The following is a 20,948-nucleotide window of genomic DNA, read 5'->3' as shown; positions in this document are numbered from 1 at the left end:
AATTAAAATAGCCAAACCTAAGATCTTATCTCTTTTAAATTTTAACCAAATATTAAATTCAGTACTCCCATAATTCAAGTTTGTCGCTGAATTTTAAAATGAATGGAGATTTATTTAAGAAAGGTTGAGCTTTGTATAAAACCAAAAGTATATCCTCAAAAGGTACACCTATAATTCAACTTTTTAATTATGAATGATAATGAAAAGTTAAAAGTAATATACGAAATTATTTGATTTAGTATGCAGGTACACAATAAGGTTTAATTCCAAATGAATTCAAATCCAGACATCGCACCGGTCCATTTTGTTTTTAATTATAATAATCTTTTTTATATTTATGTAATTTATTTCGTACCAAGTGAAATATATTATTTAAAAAAGAATAAATATATAATAATATAGGGTAAACATTAAATTTTACATTTTGTAGTAAGAAATAACATGAATAGATATAAATAGGTTGGAATTGTTTATTTACAAGTACAATGGAATTTATACTTAAGCTCGATCACCCGGGCTGAACGTAGCCATACTTTTTTATTTGCATTCTTTTTTTATGTCTATCACCAACCATCAACCAGACAAAGGCAATGATAGAACAAGCCTCAATTTTTTGATGGACATGCTGAAAGATAACTTCCATGGAAAAGGCTACGCACCGTTCTATATGCAAGAAAACAATACGATTTCGGAGGATGAAATTGTCGATTTCGAGTGCTACTGGGACAAAATTTCTTTCATTCGGTCTTGTGCATCGAGAGGTACCTCTCTTCCGGGGATCTGAACTTTTAGAAGATTAATGTACCTGTCAAAACAACAGCATGGTTCAAGGTTATACGGATATGCAAAATATTTAGGTCCAACTAGGAGGGGTAGTCGGTGCTACTAACTCTGAAGGTGTAAACAAGTGCTCATGCTCTGTAACGAAGGTGAGCAAGGCCTGCAAGCATGGATAGATCAAATAATTTGGAATGATGAAACTGCCTATTCGATAATCATGAGAAAGGGACTATGAGTTCAGATATCTTGCCTCGGATGTCATATTTAATAGTTCATAATAGGTTCGAACATGCTCTAACTTCTGCTGTGCAGCTTCACTGTCAATTGAAGGGATTGCTGCAAGAGTCTGTAATGGGATTAGAGATTGTAAATCAGAGGATTGATTTGTGCACATAAAACTGGAACTGTAAGCATACATCCGAACATTTAGATTTTTGACAGTTTGACATGGAATGCAAGGATTGAGCTTATTCTTCAAACTCTTGGTCAAACATAGCAACAAAGTCAAATCCAAGGCTAATTACAGGTAAGGATTGGGTTATGACAGCCATGAGCATAACCTAGATCCTTTTTTCACATCATCCTTGTCTGACAAGAAAACTAACCGGAAGAAATGAGAAGAGGAGGAAAGGGTGTACGGAAGTAAAGATCTGAGCGAATAACTGGAAAAGGGAATCATCACTGTCTCAGACATCTGAGAACCTAAGAGCTACCAACTATGACTTGTATTAAGCTTTATTTTGAACCACGGAATATACGGTACTATTATTTCAGGAATTAATAAGTGCCTCTTTGCAATTAACAAAGACTGATTGCAGTCACTGCACGGATATTATTGCATCCTATGTTGCTTTGACTCTTCATTTGTTGAAAAGTAATCATGTCAGACCACATATCATACGCCTCAAAGAGGGCAGGGACTGAGCTCTAGAATATAACTCAAAACTTACAAAAATTTACGGCGACTGTCTTACAAAAACCCATGTTTGACTTGCTGCTGAGCCCAAGTGACATAGGTTTCACCATTAACTTGACAAGATTGGTTTGAACATAAGGGCAGAACTCAAAAAGACTATAATCTTGACATGAAGGAAACTTGAGACTGGACTCAAAAGACAAGGCAATCCTCTTTATTGGTAATTAATTTATACAACGGACAAACTGCAAAACACACACACACACACACACATAAATCGGAATATTTTCATATTATTTCAAGCACCTTCAGAGATAAGAAAATCATTCATCCCAGCACCCCATCTGAAAAGAAAAAGACATACTAACCTGTTCTAGAGCAATTGAATTCCGACATATCTGCTGAACTCCAAACAGGTTGATAGATTTAAAGTCGGCCAAAGCCTAATCAGAAGTATTCTCCCATTGGTAAGAGGAACAAAGTAGGTGCTATTCTATACAAAATAGAAACAAATATAAATAATGCACAAATTATAGACTCAAAGTTAAACTTTGCAATGACCTCCAACCTTAATGGATGCATTTGCAGCAGTACCACATATTCCACCAAATATGTAATTCCGCTTTACTCCAGAAACAAAAGGCGCAATTTCTTCATCCCCGCATGTTATCTATACATACAGAAAACGAAGAGGAGAAACTTAAATGATGATAGCATTATATTATTCATTAAAGGAAAAATCAAGCTTCTGAACCTCTGAAATTGGGGTACTAATGGAAGATTAAATGCAGGATTAAGATTTTCCAAACAATCTGATCATTGCAAAAATAAAGTTCCAAGAAAATAATGCCCAACACTTTTTCACTTTATTTCTTCACTGACATTGACAAACCCAAGATGCAGCCAAGGATAAGCTGATTGTTAAGAGCCCTTCATATTAAGCCAGCAGCCAAACTCTATCATTCTGCCATAAGGTTTTATGAGGTGTTCTTTTAGCCACTTAGTACGTTAGAACTTTATTCTAACTTAAAGAAGCAAGGACTAATGGACAAATTATCCATTGGAAATTTAAAACGGACGTAAGTTTCTGTAAAACTGGCCAATGGAACAAAAATATAATTTGATAAGAGTTGGAGAAAGTGACCTGTGCAGTAAGTGAAATAACAAAATCATCAGGCTCTTCTGCATCTTGGTTTTCCAGGTATTCCCTATGTGTCATTTCCTGTTTGAGCCATAATGCTTAGTTAGTTACAGACTTACTGGTTTTTTAAGTGTTTCTGAAATATGCTATTGTGACAAAACCTGCAGGTGGAAAATTGTCTCCAACTGCATCTCCACGCGTAAAACTTTCAAGCAATCAATTGCTAGTTTTCTGTACTCGTTTGCAGACAATGCCAGATCCCTAGCAGGGGAACTGCTTGTTTGGCTAGGCTTGCCACTCTCCACATTTTGTGGGGACACTTGTACAAGTCTACATGTTGCATTAGATATGTGTAAAATGTAAGAAACAGCAGAAAATTTACGAATAGGAAGTTCTCAAATGCATAGTTGTTTATTATCACATACAAATCTTGCAGAACCATCTGCTCCTTTAATAACATACAGTGCAAAAAGATATGCCACTCTTTGTATCTATGTATAGCAGGACAAGAGAAGAAGGAAAAATGTAAAAGTATGAAGATACTGATGGCGTAGCATTTTGATTTTCTTTGAAACCAAAGCCCCATTTGGTTGCATATACAAATTTAGATTACAAATGTTAATGGCCTATCGTGACTCCTCAAATACAATTTAGGTTACAAATGAATCATCAACTTTACCTGGATCTATAAGTACATGACTGAATCACTAAAGTAACGAGCTGCTTGCATAAGGTATTCATAACTCGTGGGTATATGTAGATAAACATTGAGATGCATATTCTGGAAAGCAGGGAGTAGATCCCATGTCTCTTGTCCATATTAATAGCTCCTTATGTCATTATAAAATACTATTTAAAACCCATTGTCACTTTACAACATTGCTCAATATATCCAAGTACCAACTTAAGTGAGATGGATGAACTTGCCTTTCAATTGAGTCTGCTACATACTCCAATGAATAACTCAAGGATGCCAGCAAAACAATTTTATGGTTATCACGAATTAGGTTCTCCTGCACATGAGATGTGATAAGAGAAAAATGAATAACTTCAACTGATGCTTTGAGAACACAAAATTATATAAAAGATGGCACCTAGGTTTCATTCACAGGTAAAGCTCAAATGCATGATAGATTCGATTCTTTGGAAGATCAAATAGTACATGGCTAGGAAATTTACTCAAAAAGAAATTTCGAACCAGTAGGGCAGAAGTGTCACCAGGCATATGTCTACCTGTCTAATAGGACGCAAATTTAGGAGAAGGTCACTCAGTTCTGATTCCACGTCAATGCTTCCAGCACCAGAAGAATTATTTCTCACATTTGACTGACTAAATGCATTGGGTAAACATGCACTAGCTGGATCAAGTCGCATCAATTTATCAATATCATGCCTCCCAATGATCATGTAACTCTGTTTCTCAAGAACTGCCTGAAATGTTAACAAAAATGTTTACGAGTGTAAATTGTTGATTACCATATGCATAGTTGCATGGACAAAAATAAAAGTTAGAGACAACTTCTCTATTATATTCTCACTAAACATTAATTTATTTGAAAAGCAAACCAAATAGAAAATTTTACCCCTCCCCCCACATCCTTGCACAAAATTTTCTTCCTTCATAATTTCAAAAAATAGACACACCTAAACTAATTAGAGCTGGTTGACATAAAAAAATCAACAAAAACTAAAATTATGTTAAAAGCAAACATAAGGACAGACATGCATACAGAAGAATCCAAACCTCCATGTATGAGGTACGACATCTCTCATATGTTCGTTCGAGAAAAGTTTGCACATACTTCATAAGGTCAGCAGCAAATTTAGGGATTGCTTGAGCCCAACCAAGAACCTATAGTTTGAGTAAAATTAACTATTAGGAAAAAAGAACAGCTGTAAAAGTAGATGGTCCTGAAGCATGTATGGAAGATGTTCAAGACAACAAAGAAAAATGCTGAATAACTTTTACCCGAATATACAAAAGAAAAAAAATGAAGAATCTAATACTCACTTAGTGCAAAAAAAAAAGTAATAATATTATTAGACGGAAAGGAGAGAAAAAATAGTTTATTACAGAAATAAGGACAGGATACACTTGCCTCTTTTGCTAAGTAATCAATGGCCAAAAGCCCCTGCAAGACAGGTCGACCCTTCTCAATGGATGAAGCATATGAAGCATGATTATGAGCCCGTGGCCGAAATGCAGCGGGACCTGTAAAAAACATTTCAGGTTAAGAGTTTTAAAGAAGAAACATAGATGGAACCAAAACTGGAGCATCGCATATGCAATACAACTGATGTTCATTATTGAACCCCAAATTTCCTAATACAAACCCACTTGTCACAGCATGGTTCTCAATATTCTCCGCTTTCTAAAATGAAATTACTACACTTCAGTACTCAGAAAGATGAACATGCAAATATTCTTCCATCCAATCCTTGTAAATTAGAACTAAGCATTCCACTAATTACATTGCTGCTTTATTTAAACACATTTTAATTATATTGTGCTAACCATCTTTCAGAGTACCGACTAACATTGGTGAAGCAAACCTAGGTCACATCCATCAAACTTAGATCAGACCCCTCCCTATATTTCTTGTGATGGCCATCATAAGATACTGAATATTGAAATACCAACAGTATATGATTAATGAAAAATGAGAAAGGTAAACAGAGTTTTCAATCAATCAAGTTGACAGTTAAAGCAATTATAGGGCATGGATTGAAATTTGACAATTAATGCCTTGTAGGACTTAAATGGTTACGGAACTTGCTTGATATAGCTGCTTGTACGCTTTTCCGGTAGTCAACAAACATAGTTGGTAAAAGGTGGTCTTTCACAAAGTTCTCCACGAAGGCTAGCAATCCATCATTCCTGCAATTATAGAAATTTAATGATACAAAAGAACATCAATGACAAATTTACAGCTCACTTGCGAAAGAGTTGGGGCACATAATTTACAAATTTCACCTAGATTTGACGAAATGAACAAAAATTCCTACTTACACACAGCGTGAAATATATTACCACCAAGATTTGATTAGTCAAAGCACACGTAATATATAACCAGCTTCAAACCAGAAATAATTACCAAAAATTGATATAACTACTAAGAACCTTGGAAAAACTCAAGCAAGCCATCAACCTCATGCAATAAATAATGAAAAAAGTGCAACAAATAATTCCTACAAAATTAATTATGGAAAAACCTCATCTATAGATATAAGGAGGGGAAACAACTTTCAGTAAAAGAATTAGCACAGATAGTGTTTAAAGATGCCACAGCAAGGAACAAGGATGAAAGCATTTGGAACCTTAATTATTATATCCGTTTGATAACACTTATAGAAAGAAAAAGGTTGTATATTTTCCCCCTTCCGCATCTCACTTTAAACTCGAACATTACAAACAAGAATTGAAAAAAAGAAGAGCACAGAGTGAAAAATTAAAGGTACTTATATGCTTTGGCTAACAGCTATCCTTAAAAGACATATCATATCATTTACACAAAGTGACTCTTCTTTGTATGACATACAAGCATAAAACAGAGACTTACCCAAGCTGGGAATACCTTTTTGGCAGCATTGAAGCAAGCCTTTCTGTAAACTGCACCACTCATCAGAATAAAAAAGAAAAGGCCATTTACAGAACCATCTATAAAATCAGTGTTGTCAAGAGCACAAAAAGCACCCTAGGCACTAGAACCTTTATATTTCCTTAGGAGCAAGGCAGGGACGAAGCCAGGAATATTGGTAAAAGGGGAGGGGAAGGGGTCAATATATATGCAGATGCTAATAGCGAAGTTAGAAATAATGTAAGACTGAAATATATATTGATTTTACAAAAAATAAGTTGTTATGAATAGACGTCTAAAAGTTAGATAATGTATATAATTTGAGAGCTTAGTCCGAATAGTTTTCTAAAGTTTGAATCAATTTGGATTTTTAATTTGAAAATATTTTTATTAATATCAGAAGAAGCATAAAAAGTTAGACGGGTTAAACTAGGCTAAGCAAGAAATATTTTTTGTTATCTGAATTTTTTCTAAACTTCTAATCTAATCCTTTAATGATGCTATTAAACATATGTTAAATATTGTATTTAAATTAAAAATAACATATAAAATCGTATGACACAATTAACGGAAGAAGCCATCATGCAACCTAATCCGCGCCAAGAATCTTTTTTTGGTGAGTCATCCTTAATCCCTAAATCCACTAATGAATTAGATTTAACTATTGCTCAAAGAAAATGTGTTGGGTCTTGTATCAAACATCCTATTTTTAACTTTATTTCTCATGATTCCTTGTGCCCTTCCTATAGAGCCTTTGCCTTGTTCTTGTTCTCTGTGTCTATTTCACAAGATTGGAGGGCGCGAGGGGGGGGGGACTTGGTCACTTGGAGAAGCAAAAAACACAGTGTTGTTTCTAATCAAATGCTGAGGTAGGGTATAGAGCAATGACTCAAGGTGTTTGTGAGCTTCTATGGTTACAGAAAGTAATGGAAGAATTAAAGTTGTTAGGAAAAGGAAAATGATCCTTATATTGTGACAACAAAGCTGCCATCAGTATAGCCCATAACCTGGTACAACATGATCAAACAAAGCATATAGAGATTGGTTGACACTTCATCAAAGAAAAGTTGATTACTAGTGCCTTGAGTTTAGGTCATGTAGCTTTTAAGAAGCAGTTAGCTGATGTGTTCACCAATGGACTTAGCAACAAAATCTATCATAATTTGGTCAGCAAGTTGGGCATGTGTGATTTTTATGCACCAACTTGAGGGGGAATGTTAAGCAAATTGAATTTGACAGCACAACCTTCCTTAGACTACATCGTCGTGTATGTTTTATCATTTGATATACAACAGAAGCAATTCTTCTTTATTTTTTGGAATTCTTTGTCTTCAGCAATGCTCTATATTTGTTGTTGAATGCTCAAATAATAGAGTTTGATACTGTCCCCTTTTTTTATTAGTAAACATACACCTAATGGAAGATTTTTAAAATAAAAGACACCAAAAAAACTTTAATCAGGCGCACTTTTTTAGGCTTGTCGCCTTGCAAAAAAGTACACCTACGTGCACCAGGTGTGTGCCTAATAAATGTGCATCACAAAAGGGTCTAAGGTGCAAGGAATACGTGCAAACCTTGAATAGCTACTATGGACATGTAATAAAGAATATACTTCAAAGGATAAATATTTGATTCTCAAGGTCCCAAACCTGATGAACAGGCCGGTATACAGATGCCGCTAGATACATGCCTTGCTCAGGCAAGACAGCTGCAGAGCCATAGCCTTCTTGTGAGACATTGGAACCCTTCGTACTCCATCCCCCCTGGCGTTTAAATTCAACTCCTATATAGTAGACAAGGCATTCAATAACAAATAACGATAGAGACATGATCAATATAATTATGTGAAAAAAGTTACACCTAAAAAAAATTGCAACATAACAAGGGAAAGAAAATTTTCCAATCACCACACAAATAGAACTTGCTGCCGCAAAGAAAAAATGGGGGGCAAGAGAGAACATCTATTAAATCAACAAAACAAAAAATCTCCCACTCCAGCTGCTTGGTAAATCAAACAAATTGGATTAGAATTGACATCATTTGAAAGAACCAAACCACTGAACTTCACATTTTGAAAGCTAACTGAAATTTTCAATAGGCTTCCCCTTGCTAGCTAAATATACAATACCTTCAATGAAACTTTCACTAAAACGCAAACTGTCAGTTAAATATAAGTAGGAACTATAACTCTACAATGTTTACAATGAAGAACAACAAACTTCTATGACACGTTTTTGTTTTTAGAAATGAGAAGAATTTTCCTTTCATTTATGTTTCTCTTACCATTTGTATTTCCTATACTACCAAAAATTGCTACTATTTTCACTCTTAGGGAAAAACACATCAGCATAGATTTTACCTAACTGGGCAGACATAAAGTTTTACTTGGCTGATTAATACTAATAATCACAATAAAGGAGCTACACCAAACAATAAACTAAATTTGATAAGAGAAAATAATATATACCAAATTAAAAAATTTAGATAAATCATGGACAAAGAGCTAATAATAATTTAGTAAGTTTGCAGTAATTCAAAATTAGCATACCCTTGTTAGGAACTGATAAGGTGGCATCTGTGAAACGGAAAGCAAAAGTGAGGCCATCTTCTGACCCATCACTGTAGCCAAACATATTAACTTTCAAGCTTGTATGAAAAAATAACCAATAAGAGAACTAATAGGCATATGTTAAGCATCTATCCTAAAACCAATATGCTATAGGATAGAAGCCCCTAAAATAAAGCCAGAGCAAACTAAAGCCTTAATTGGCATAGGATAAAACTATTTAATACTCTCCATCATCTATAAACCAATATTAATACACCTAACATGTTCATAAAAATGTAAAGGGAAATAAACAACATAACAACAAACTTGGGCTATAATGCTATGTTAAGCATCCAACCATAAACTAAATGGATATAAATGGAGATGCCCTTGCTTAAATGTAAAGCACAAGAAACCTAAGATTTAATGAAATCAGATAAAACTGCTTAAAGAAATAACAGCACAATATGTAGCATACACAAAAGAACTAATAGAAGAACGCTAACTATTTTGATTTCTTATTTATGCGATGCTGCACTTATGATGAAAATGGTATTTCACTTTAGCAATGATTTTAGTTCTGGTGATAAATGATTACAACTGATTCCAGCAATTCAGCAGATTTATTTTTTCATTTTGGAAGTCATGGCCCCCTGGTTTAGATTTTTTTTTCTATCTTTATTGTCAACTGATATTCCAACAATGAACCGAGGATGGAAGCAGAGACAATACAAAGCCATACTTGCACCAAATGAAATATGCTGGGGAATAAATGGCTACTTAAAAACCCATTTAACTCATCATGGCTGCTATGGAATAGCATCACATACTCTTTATTTTTCAGTCATTACTCAATAATTCAAACACACAAAATGCTTTTCGAGGGTGTGGACAATATCATATGCCTTTCTGTTGATAGCTAAGAATAATTTCACACCCCAAAAGATAAATGCTAACTTTAGGGATTAGATTACAATTTATATCCTCCTAACTTGTTGCAAAAAGGTAATGAATTAATTATAATTAAATAAACAAAGAGTAATCTATTAAACAGCTATTCTAATGACTAATTAAAGGAGATAATTCCAGTTGGATTTTGTTTGAAAATGTGAGATAATTCTCAAGAAAAGATGCAAAACTGCAAAGACTATCTAGTGGTTCAATGAGAGGGGAGGAAATAACTTTAACTTCATGCAGCTGGAATATATTTAAATCCACAGCCATATCTCCACAGCTCACTGCCATCATAATGTCACATACAAATTCTTCCACATAAAATCCAAAATAAAATGATAACATCTGAAATCCTCCAACACCAACATCATCAATATTCACACTCGCTCTCTTCACGATAAACCCCATGCCAAGATTATAAATAGGTCTTATTTTAGTGATCTACTAAATATTGTTGAAGCACTTACTCTTTCTCACCCTTCCTAAATATAAGAGGAGGAATATATGGGAGCAACTGCACTTCCCCCCCCCCCTTCTTCAAAAAGAAAAAAAAAATTCTATGTTAGCAAAGTAGAGATGACTAATGGGAACTATAACTGAATCCTTACTTTATCTCTTCCGCCAAGTACTAACACAAGGGACTCTAGTTACTTGCCTCTTTTCTTTTGTAGGAGCCTTGCTAGCAAGCCTGGCAGTTTGTACAGCAGCGTCTGCAGATGCAGCCTCAGGGGTTGCTCGAAGAATCTCACATATGAGTTGCTGGCATTCACTCTGCATCACATAATTCAACAAAAATTGTAAATTGAAGAAATAAAGTCAAGAATAAGTTATCAGGTCAACACCATTCTAAAAAGAAACTTGGTGAATATGAAAGCACTGGATAAGATAGATGACCTGTAAAACTGTCAATGAAAAGCCAATACTAAAATGAGATGCTTTAGAATCAAGGTATGCATCTGTTGACATCGATTTTAGAATCTTTGTATCAATTTGCGGGGAAGATTTCGACTCAATAAGCTCTCCAATAACAATATGATTTCCTGACAAATTACAGCTCAGAGATTTCGTTTCAGATTTTAATTTAAGAGTAAATGAAATAGCAAGGAGGAGGAGGCCCTGGAACATTGAGGTCCCAGGTTCAAGTCACACCATGTATAGATTTATTGTTTATATTGAAATTCTCTAGATGTTTTCTGTTTGTTAGTCTCATAGTTCATTTATTTAGTGATACATGAATGTAATGATTGATTCTAATTGTGACTTTTCATATAGTTGTATTTCCAATAATAATAATTCAACGTCTCACCAAATATCCGAACAACAGAGTCCAGAATTGAATTAAGAAGCTCTTTTGCAGCAGCCTGTGCTTTTCCTGTAGGAGCCATCACAGGTGAGACAGGGCTCACTGCTAACAGATTCCCAGCCAATGATATCCCATTCTGACGCTTTTGTTTGGATAACTGATAGCTTTCTAACTGTCCCTTCATAAGATGGAGACTGGTCGCACCAGTTCGAGTAGCTTTATCAACTGAAGAATTTATGAATTCTGAATGGGCTTTAATCCTGGATGTGATAATCCCATGAACAGTGGGTCGCAATCTTTGACTGTTACATTAGTTTCGCAAGTAACAATTCTTAAATAGGTAAACCATTAAGAAGACAAGTTATGGCAAGAGCAGCATAAATTAAAACTACAAATATTACAAATAAAAGAAAAAGAAAGAAAGAAATACATGGGTGTTCGAAGTTCATGTCTTTAGTTTGTTAAAACACCACAGATCTTAAAAGGGATAAAAGCTCAAGACTACTTTCATCATGCTCATCATGTATCTTACAAGAAAACCATTTTATACAAATCAACATTAGATGATCCAAGAAAGGAAAATTAAGACATATTAGTATAGTTGTAGATAACCATTGCCAGAGTCTATCTAAAAGCACCAAGGGAAAAACATAGGTTCCGTTAAAACATGCTACTACATAAGCAAAGCAACTAACCATATTAAAGCACTAGCTGCAGCTATTTTGTTAAGTAAGCTGAGGCACTCCACCATGGTCTGCAAATATTTCACGTGAATTGGAGCATCACTCTTTTTAATTGTTTCCTAGATAAAAAATTTAGAGAGAGAAAGAGAGAACAGTGCTTTAATGTCAAAGTTCAGAAAATTTAACTAAGTCAACATTATGAGATGAGATAATATTAAGTGAAGTATTCATACAACAAATTCATCAGGAGTGGAATTAAAAAGCCACAATGGGATTTGATGGACTTTGACATCCTTTCCATCACCACCATTAAGCCTTTCATCATTTGGCTCCAAAGAACTATCCCCATCATGACCATCATAAGATGACCTGAAAAAAGGAAAATGTCAAGTACAAATTCAGACAACTGAACAAAGTATAAAATATAAAAATCTGCAGAAGAGAATAAAAACAAAAATAAGAAACCTACAGGAAAAAATAATAAAAAATAATGACCTCTCTGCATAACTACATTACCAAGCAGAATAGTATTCTGATAATGTGCGCATGACAAGAGCTTAAAATCAACAATAAATTACAAAAAAGATGGAGAAAATGTAAGTTACAGGATCTATAAGAAGGTTTTTGATAATTTTACAGGTTAAGAGACGGACATTAACTAGAAGAAAAAACTTAATCCCATTTGGGATTGCATGCATTTTATGACTTTATAATTCAAAAGAAAGCTTGGCGTCCAATTCTTTCTTTTTAAAAGTTAGTTTGGCATCCAATTCATTCCTCCATAGATGGTAGAAACCATAAAACTCTACAAACTAAAACAGAAATGAAAAGGGTTGTTTTCCTGTATTCTAAAAAAAATCCATTAATATTCAGAGTTCAGACATTGAAATTTGTTGCTAAGCATCAAACCTAATACCACTTGGTAATAGGTGGAGGGGCCCAAATTTAGTAAAGGACCATGATGCGTAACTCATGTGGGATACCACCACTTATCACTCCCATTCACATGTAGCTCATAGGGCCTACACATCAACAACTTCACTAGGGGCGGTCAGCCTCACATGGTAGGAAGAACAACATGACAAAACTTGAGCTCTGATACCATGTTAAACATCTAACCTAAAACCGATTGATAATAGGTGGAGAGGCCGAACTTTAAATAAAACCACAAGAAATCTAATACTTGGATGATGTGAGATAACACAACAATCATGAAAGAGGAAACAATGTTAAGTTCTGTCCATAGTCCCTAATCTTTTATCTCGATTCCATTTCAATCACTAACTACCGAAGTGTTCCATTCAGACTCTTAACCTTTTTACGTGGTTTCACTTTGGTCTTTTTATCACATTTTTCCACTAACAGTCGAGGAAAATATCCAAGTGACAAGACAAGGGAATGTTTACACACTGTACCACAGAAGCTATAACTTGGACATTACATTAGAATTAACAAAATTATTAGTAGGAAGGACTAAAATGGAACCATTTTAAAAGCCTGAGGACCAAAAAAACAGTTCACTGATTGAGGTTCAAAGTATAATCAAAATAAATGGTTAAGGACCATGTATGGAATTCCCAACTATTTCAACGAAGATCCAATAGATGAAGGATTGGTTCAAAGTTCAAACTTAAAGTAACGCAAATAACAGATGTGAGGTTTGAAACTCCTCTTATAACTTCAAGAGGAATGTACAAAAAGACAACCAAATAAAAATTCAATTTTAATTTTATGCAAGACAAGGAAAAGAGACTAAATTAAGAAAGATATTAAAAAAAAAGAAAAAACAAATGAACCATCTGCACTTACCTTCCATCAACTGGACTTAGAGACACAGGTTGCAAACTATTTGCAGTGATTGCAACAACAGTTGTTGTTGGCACTTCATCATCCTTTTCATGCATGCTTGAAGCAACTGAGCTGCAAAATTTAATCAGCTTAATGACCAAAAGTTCTGTAAAAGGGAAATCTTTCCGGAAAATGCCTTATATCGGCATAAATAAATTACAGATAACATGTTTAATCAGATATCTCTTTCTTTCTTATTCAATGTGAATAGATGACACCATGAATCACAAAAAGACTAAGACAAGGAAAGTTAAGCTGTTAATAGACAGAAATACCTGAATTCACCCTTATTGTAAAGATGTGCATGCAAATCCTCCAAAATTTTGAAGAACAGAATTCCTTGCAACTTTGACAGATCAGATCGAATGTCTTGGAGAGCACCAACCTAGATAACAATAAATGCAAGCAGAAGATCTTAAAGTTCTCTATATAATTTCAATTGAAAAAAAAGGTGAAGTTATAGAAAAGCTCAACTATTTAAAACTGTAAGATTTCTTTTATAGTTAGGTTGACTATTTGCTATCATTAAACCTCTGTTTCATGAACATATGACGGCATCAATTGTTCCATTTCTGTTTGGGATAAATTTGCAATTAACATGACATCAGTAGGCTTCTAATTTTTAATTGACTCGGCTGTCATCTTTTTCTTTTCTTCTACATATTTATGTGCCTGTATATTTTTTTTCTTGTTTCTTTTTTTTTTTTTTTGAAAGGCATGTACCCGTAGATTATTTTGCATGTTCAGCATAGTTTCAGGCATTTTAATGGTTGAATTTGATTTTTGTTGTTAGCATTGAGTATACTCCACTACGTTAGCATCTCTTTGGAGCATCAGATGCAGCCCAAATGCCAATTAACAGTCTACTTAATTGAAGGCTAAAACTGTTTAACATATTTAATATAGAGGTTATTTAATAAGGTTTTTTGTGCTTCTGCTAGATATTTAACAAACCCCCTATGCTAAGCCTTGGCCATAACTGTGTCATAAATATGGCCATTTAATTTGGGAGGCCTAACAAATTAAAGATGGGCACCTGATTTATTTGTGTCAAAGCAACAAGTTAATCTAAAAGATAAAATGTAAGAGAAGCTGAACAATTTTGATAACATATTATGCCAGAGGTAATCTATCTAGGGATCAGTAGCAAGATGAGCTAAACCAAAGTTCCACCAAAAATAAAGTCGAGAATAGAAACAGATACACTGCTTGCAACATTTTATAAATTACCGGTTGAAGGCCCTCACGCTCAAGCATCAATGCTGACTGAATATGCAATTGAACTGCAGCATAATACTGCTTATCAGAAATGAGCTTCTCAATACGAGCAGGAACCTGATCCAGGTAATAAACAAACCAGGCGATACATCAGATTTACTGGATTTCTTGCAGGACCAGAGGAAGGTGTGGATGGAAGTGAAGTGCCAAATCCTAATAAAGATAAAGCATGTAAATACCAACAAAATATCATTTGAATGAAAGAAAAATTATGAACAAACCTTAGCTATACCCTCAATCTGATCTAGCAAGGAGATTATGTGACGCAAAGTAACAGATCGATACCACAACTGATGCAACTGTTTATTGCGTGCAGAAAGACGTTTCTTGGACTCAGCCAAATCTACCTTTAATACTTCAATACTTTCAGAAGATTCACTGAATAACCGCAAGATCTGAAGAAGAATGAACAATTACTCATAAAAATATATAAATAAATGCAAAGCTCGGTTTTTTCTACATGTCAACAAAAAAGAAAGAAAAAGAAAAGAGAAAATGGCAACAACCATTGAAACAAGAATTGGTAATTGAATCAGAATATTACTGCTAGTATTTTCCACAAAGAAAGACTATTACATGTTCCCCACTTATAGACTATACAAAATCTAAATAAGGAAAAGAAATATATTAATCATCCACGAAAGATGGCACCTCATTTAAGTTATCAGACCAGAGATTTTATTGGTTTCAATGAAAATTTATTTATTCTCCAAGACCTGCTTATTCAGTATTATAATATTATCAATTACTATGTCCATAAACTCTCATCTGCAGATTATTTATCATATAAAGGGATTCATTACCATGAGTATCCAATGGACATCACATTGATAGTGGACTACTTAGAAGACTGATACTGGACTCTCTCATACAAGATTGACAATCAAAGGCAAAATTAGAGATAAATAATACTCAATCAAGGTAAACTGCTTATGTTTCTATGTCAAATTTGTGTTTTGATTTTATAATTCAATTTTATATTATTTTGCTTCTGTGCATCAGCTTAATTTCAAATCAAGAATAGAATAAGCCTCCCTCTTCTGATATATTTAGCTCATCCTATAGACTTCCTACTTTCTAAAGGGGCATCATTTACTGTTCTCACATTGGTCTTAAAATGCATTCACTTCCAAAGGTTTCCCTAGCAAATTCTTGCACACAAGCTGAAGTGAAGCAAGAACTGCTAGTTTTGCAAAATTAACAAAGCATTCATTGACCTCCCAAAATAAACAAATATTTAGGACCAAACAAAAGGATGGGAAAATTTTACGTAGAGAGGAATGTTTGGGAGAGGGCTCTTCTAAGAATATACTAGTTATATACTAGTTCCGGTTAGTCACTGCTTATAGGCACCCGTTAAGGTTTCTTTAATTGCAATTTTAAGAAAGTTTTTAGCATTTATTGCATTACTCTTTTAAAATTAAAAAAGATTTATTAATTTCATTTAAAAAAAAAAGCATTAATTGCATTTTTCTTGACTAGAATATCACCTTAACCAGTGTCACTATGCACTGATTAATATTTTCCTTAGGTCATATAAAAGAAACAATTGCATCCTAAAAATTTTTGGAGTTCCAAATGCGACAATAATTATGGGAAAGAGGAGAGATACATAAATGGTTGAGTCTATAAAAATAAAAACCACCAAAGACCATACTGGAAGAAAGAAAACAGTAGATAATGAAGAATTGCAACTTTTTTCTCCCTGGTACCAGCAGAATCATAGGATTCAAGTACAAAAACTATAAAAGAAAAACCACAAAAACAGAAAAATATCTCTTAGGTCAGCGACAATCAAGAACATATCTATCAATGGTTTGAGGGGTGTGAAATTTTATTACCTTCTTACTTTTAAATATAGTACTTACCCCTATTGGACTATAAATATCATTAGAAGAAGTGAGCAAACTAGATAATGATTGTTAGAGTGAACAGTTTCAAGAGAATTATATTCTATTAAAATAACTTACTATTGTCTTCATTGAAAACATTAAGATAATATGGTTCACATGCAATTAACTAAAAGCTAATACCAACAAAAGACACAAAATGCCATCAATGTTCTAAAAACAATACAAGATAACTTCTAATATGAAAATCTCTGAATCATACGCTTCAATCTATCCACTTATAACTCAGCAACCCCTTGAACCAGAAATGATGATTGAATAAAACATCAAATTTTTCAGTACAACCCCTAAACCCCAATCATGTCAACATCACAACTATTGCACTTATCAATCTAGGTCAAAACCAAACACTGATATTCTCCATGAATGTGAACGTAGACTAAAATATCAGTCATACCATGCATGGTCACTCTGCAATCTGCATACAGCAACAATCAAGAAATCAAGAATTATAGGCTTTCACAACATATGGTGCTCCAATGATTGTTCATTCCTTTGTGAAGTTCCCATGTCCGACATTTGTGTCCAGCACATATCCAGATATATGTATGGAAAGATGACCGTCCAAAGAGTCCAAAGAATGAAAAATTTAGAAAAAAAAATGTTCCCACATTGGACACATACTTATTTACAACACTCGCACCCAACTCCAATTACCATAGTTCACAACAGTATTTTCCACCTAAGCTAAGGGAATTCCAATGATAAAGAAAAGCACTAGGGAGGCTAACGAGTATGTCACAAAACAATTCAAAGAAGCTTGATCAGCAGCCACAACTAGCAGTGCCAAGACATGACCTAAAATGGCTTTCAAACATCCAAAAGCCATCGCTAACATCCCAAAGCTTTTCAACCATAGCAACAATAAATTCACCTTTCAATTGTACATCACGCCACCAGCCAACTCCTAACAAATTAATACAGCAACCCACCCAAAAATGGCAATAATCAACCAAAGTGATGTATGAAAGAATTCATGAGGATTATGCCTGGGAAGATAAACTCTGCATGCTAAAACACATATTTCTTCAAAAACAAACTTGCATCCTGATAGTAGATACAACTACATAAAAACATTTTAAGAGTGCAAGCTCATGGGAACACCCTACAAGGATAATCATCATTCAAACCTCCTTCGTAATCTCAAAATTTGTTAGCTTAAACAAAAGAAATAACAGTAGCAGAGTTACTCAGTCTTCTACTAGGTTTGCTAATATTTGTGGTGTCCCCGCATCTAAAAGTAAGTAATTTGTAAATGACAGAGAACTGACAAGGGATATCCAATGAAGCTTAATGTTTATCCTTAACAGAAACAATAATTATGGTGATCAATGAGAGATTTTTCCATTTATATATATTTTCCAACAAGATTTAGAATAAAAATAAAATGATTCTATGATCTCAAACTATAGAAAAAATCCTATATTCATTATCCAAGTGTGGACCCAACATTAACAGAAGAAAATAATTAAGAAAATATGAATATGCGATACATGTAATTAAGGAAATAATCACCAGGAATGGTTTTTGAAGCAAATCGATTGCAATTTAACTAAAAAAAAGAAACACAAAAAGAGAGTCATTACTATAAAACAAAAAAAAAAGGAACACTTGAGAAGCCTGTAAAAAGTTTTAGCATCACAGAATCTACTAAAGAACCTGAGAATAATTTTGAATTGCTTTGTTGAAGCCACCATGATAAGCATGAACAACTTCATCTACAACATCCTCGACAATATCTCTTTGTTCCTTTAAAGCCCCGAGCTCACCTTCACGATCTTTTGATGACAGGATACGGACAACATGAGGCAGTGAATCAAAACGTGCAGCAGCCCAACTCTCTCTTACTGTTAAAAGGTCATCCCTTAAATACTGTATTTAATCATAAGCAAACAGAAGACGAACATAAGAAAACCTTAACACATAAAACACAGCATTATTAGCTTCCCACACTTTTATCAAATTTCTAACCACGTACTAAATCAATGAAACACAGCATTATTTGCTCGATAGCAACAAACTAAGCTGTCCGCAAATCAGAATAATACAATCTCTACCAGCCTCAAGATGGTTGCCAAAACTTGCAACAAATTACAAAACAATTTTGTTGTTGCTTTTATTATTTGATTTTTACTTCGGGATGAAAACTACAAAAAAAGGGATTGTATGGAAAAAACATGTTTCAAATAATTAAGAAATACAGAGTCACAAATTTTCCTCGAGATCAAAGCACCTGAATTTACAAGTATATGAAAATAACTAAACTAGAATTGGAATAACGTTTTAGTCATTTATTTATTGTTGATCAATTACAGTTTTGCTTTTCGGCAAATTTTTACAGGCTATAAGCTTAAAAATTAAAGTAGCAAACGCCGCAACCAAACAGAGCTTTAAATCAACGGACTAGAAGAAGAATGAAGTAAACTTACTTCTTTATCCGGAGGAAGCGGAAATCCGTCAAAAATCCCCATCTCACTAAACGTTTCACTTTTCCCACGCTATAAAAAAACGCGCGGACTATTAATCACAACAAACCCTTTAATCCTACCTGTAACTGAAATAAAAAGAAAAGGTAAAAATATGTATATTTTATACATCACTAGCTAAATTCTTAGACTCCGTGCAAGAAAAGAGGAATTTGAGCTGAATTACTTATAATAGTAACAGAAAGGAATTATATTAAAAAGAAGTAATACATGCAGAATTTCCTTTACGTTAAATTTTCAATTGTTTTCTCAGTAAGCACACAAGTGATGCAAAAGAAAAATAAAAGTTCAAAATCGAGAGAAACACCTTCAGATCCTGCAACCTGAGCATCAGAATAGATAAATTTCAAGCAATGTAGAAAGTAAATTAATATCTCCAAATAAATAAAAACAAAGAAGATAAAATCTTAAACACGGAAATGCAAGTGATTCAATGAATTAAAACAGATCATAACAATATTCATTCAGATTGAACAAAATCTTTTTTTAACGAGAAAAGAACATCGTGTCCTCTGAAAACGAACGAGAGCAAAGAAGCGAAACGGAACAGTGAATCAGTGATGAATAACAAGGAGAAAGTGAACTCTCGTTCATAGTTTCAGATACCCGCTGAAAAAAAAAACGCTTTCGTTCCAAAGCGAGTGCCTCTTTCTAGACCGAGCTCGCCTGCGATTCGGATCTCTTCAATGGCGAAGAACAAGAAGAAATGTCACAATCTTGGAATAGAAGACGATGATGAAGATTGAGCGATTGTTGGAGGGTAAAGCTGTGAAATATTGATTATTTCTTTATTTATTTACTTTTTAAAGGGTCTTGAATTTAGATATTTTATTTAAAATGGGAAAGAACACTTTATTTCCGGTACTGAAAAGAATGTTTCTACATATTTTGGTCTAATTTTAAATTTCATCCCTCTATTTTATTTAATTAAAAATTAGTCTTTTTATTTTAATTTATCAATATTTGAACACGTATTTTATGAAAATTGAGAAACTAGTCCAATTGTTGGTAAACATGAAAACTTAAAATGTTGATTTTTATTACTTTTGACAATTTAAAGTAAATGGACTATTTTTTGTAGAAGGATGAAAGTAAGAATTAGACCAATTATTTTCATCCATATGGTTATTATTTAAAAATCTATTTATTGAATGAAAAATAATTTATTTTTAAATCATTTCAAATTTTACTGGGAGAGAGCCAGAGGCAGACAGTCGCTTTGGGCCCTGGTCTAATGGGAAATTTCAATAAGTAACCCCTTTCAAATTTTGATAATTCATTTTAAGCCTTTTAGTCATTGAAATAATTATAATTTTGGTTTTTTATAAAAAAGAATTTGATACAATATAATCTCAAACTCACACGTTTACACACGCACCTATTTAAACTACTACATAAACACATTTTGCAGATCATTCTCGTGACTTTAAAGATATGATAAACAGATCAAAAAACACGAAACGTTCATATTGATCCTTTATAAAAATTAATAATATAATAAATTTATAATCTCATCTCAAAAT

The 20,948-nt window shown here is 33.7% G+C and overlaps 1 protein-coding gene across 4 annotated transcripts; it reads right to left on the bottom strand.

Annotated features, from left to right (window-relative positions):
• Window positions 1–366: 366 nt before the first annotated feature.
• On the bottom strand, window positions 367–20,224 carry LOC107915802 (exocyst complex component SEC8). 4 transcript variants are annotated; one of them, XM_016844995.2, is made up of 27 exons: window positions 20,032–20,223; window positions 19,369–19,493; window positions 18,599–18,811; window positions 15,251–15,424; window positions 14,982–15,086; window positions 14,027–14,136; window positions 13,713–13,823; window positions 12,137–12,272; window positions 11,916–12,022; window positions 11,224–11,522; window positions 10,812–10,957; window positions 10,573–10,688; window positions 8,964–9,034; window positions 8,065–8,198; window positions 6,398–6,447; window positions 5,615–5,715; window positions 4,937–5,049; window positions 4,582–4,689; window positions 4,071–4,268; window positions 3,765–3,850; window positions 2,999–3,167; window positions 2,841–2,918; window positions 2,265–2,366; window positions 2,065–2,139; window positions 1,031–1,126; window positions 891–940; window positions 367–805 (listed from the first exon to the last, which is right to left on the bottom strand). In XM_016844995.2, exons 2-27 carry the CDS (start codon window positions 19,408–19,410, stop codon window positions 718–720), a joined length of 3,078 nt encoding a protein of 1,025 aa, XP_016700484.1. In that variant the 5' UTR covers window positions 19,411–19,493; window positions 20,032–20,223; the 3' UTR covers window positions 367–717. The 4 variants fall into 4 exon arrangements, 3 of the variants coding, with proteins under 3 accessions (XP_016700484.1, XP_016700488.1, XP_016700487.1); XR_001689280.2 differs by having other exon boundaries at window positions 757–805; window positions 2,065–2,189; window positions 20,032–20,224; XM_016844999.2 differs by lacking the exons at window positions 18,599–18,811; window positions 19,369–19,493; window positions 20,032–20,223 and having other exon boundaries at window positions 14,982–15,182; window positions 15,251–15,388.
• Window positions 20,225–20,948: the final 724 nt, after the last annotated feature.

This window comes from Gossypium hirsutum, chromosome D10, assembly GCF_007990345.1.
Source record: "Gossypium hirsutum isolate 1008001.06 chromosome D10, Gossypium_hirsutum_v2.1, whole genome shotgun sequence".
Taxonomy (NCBI): Eukaryota; Viridiplantae; Streptophyta; class Magnoliopsida; order Malvales; family Malvaceae; genus Gossypium; species Gossypium hirsutum.
Note: the sequence above shows the minus strand (reverse complement) of the source record. Positions and strands in the feature narration are given on the sequence as shown.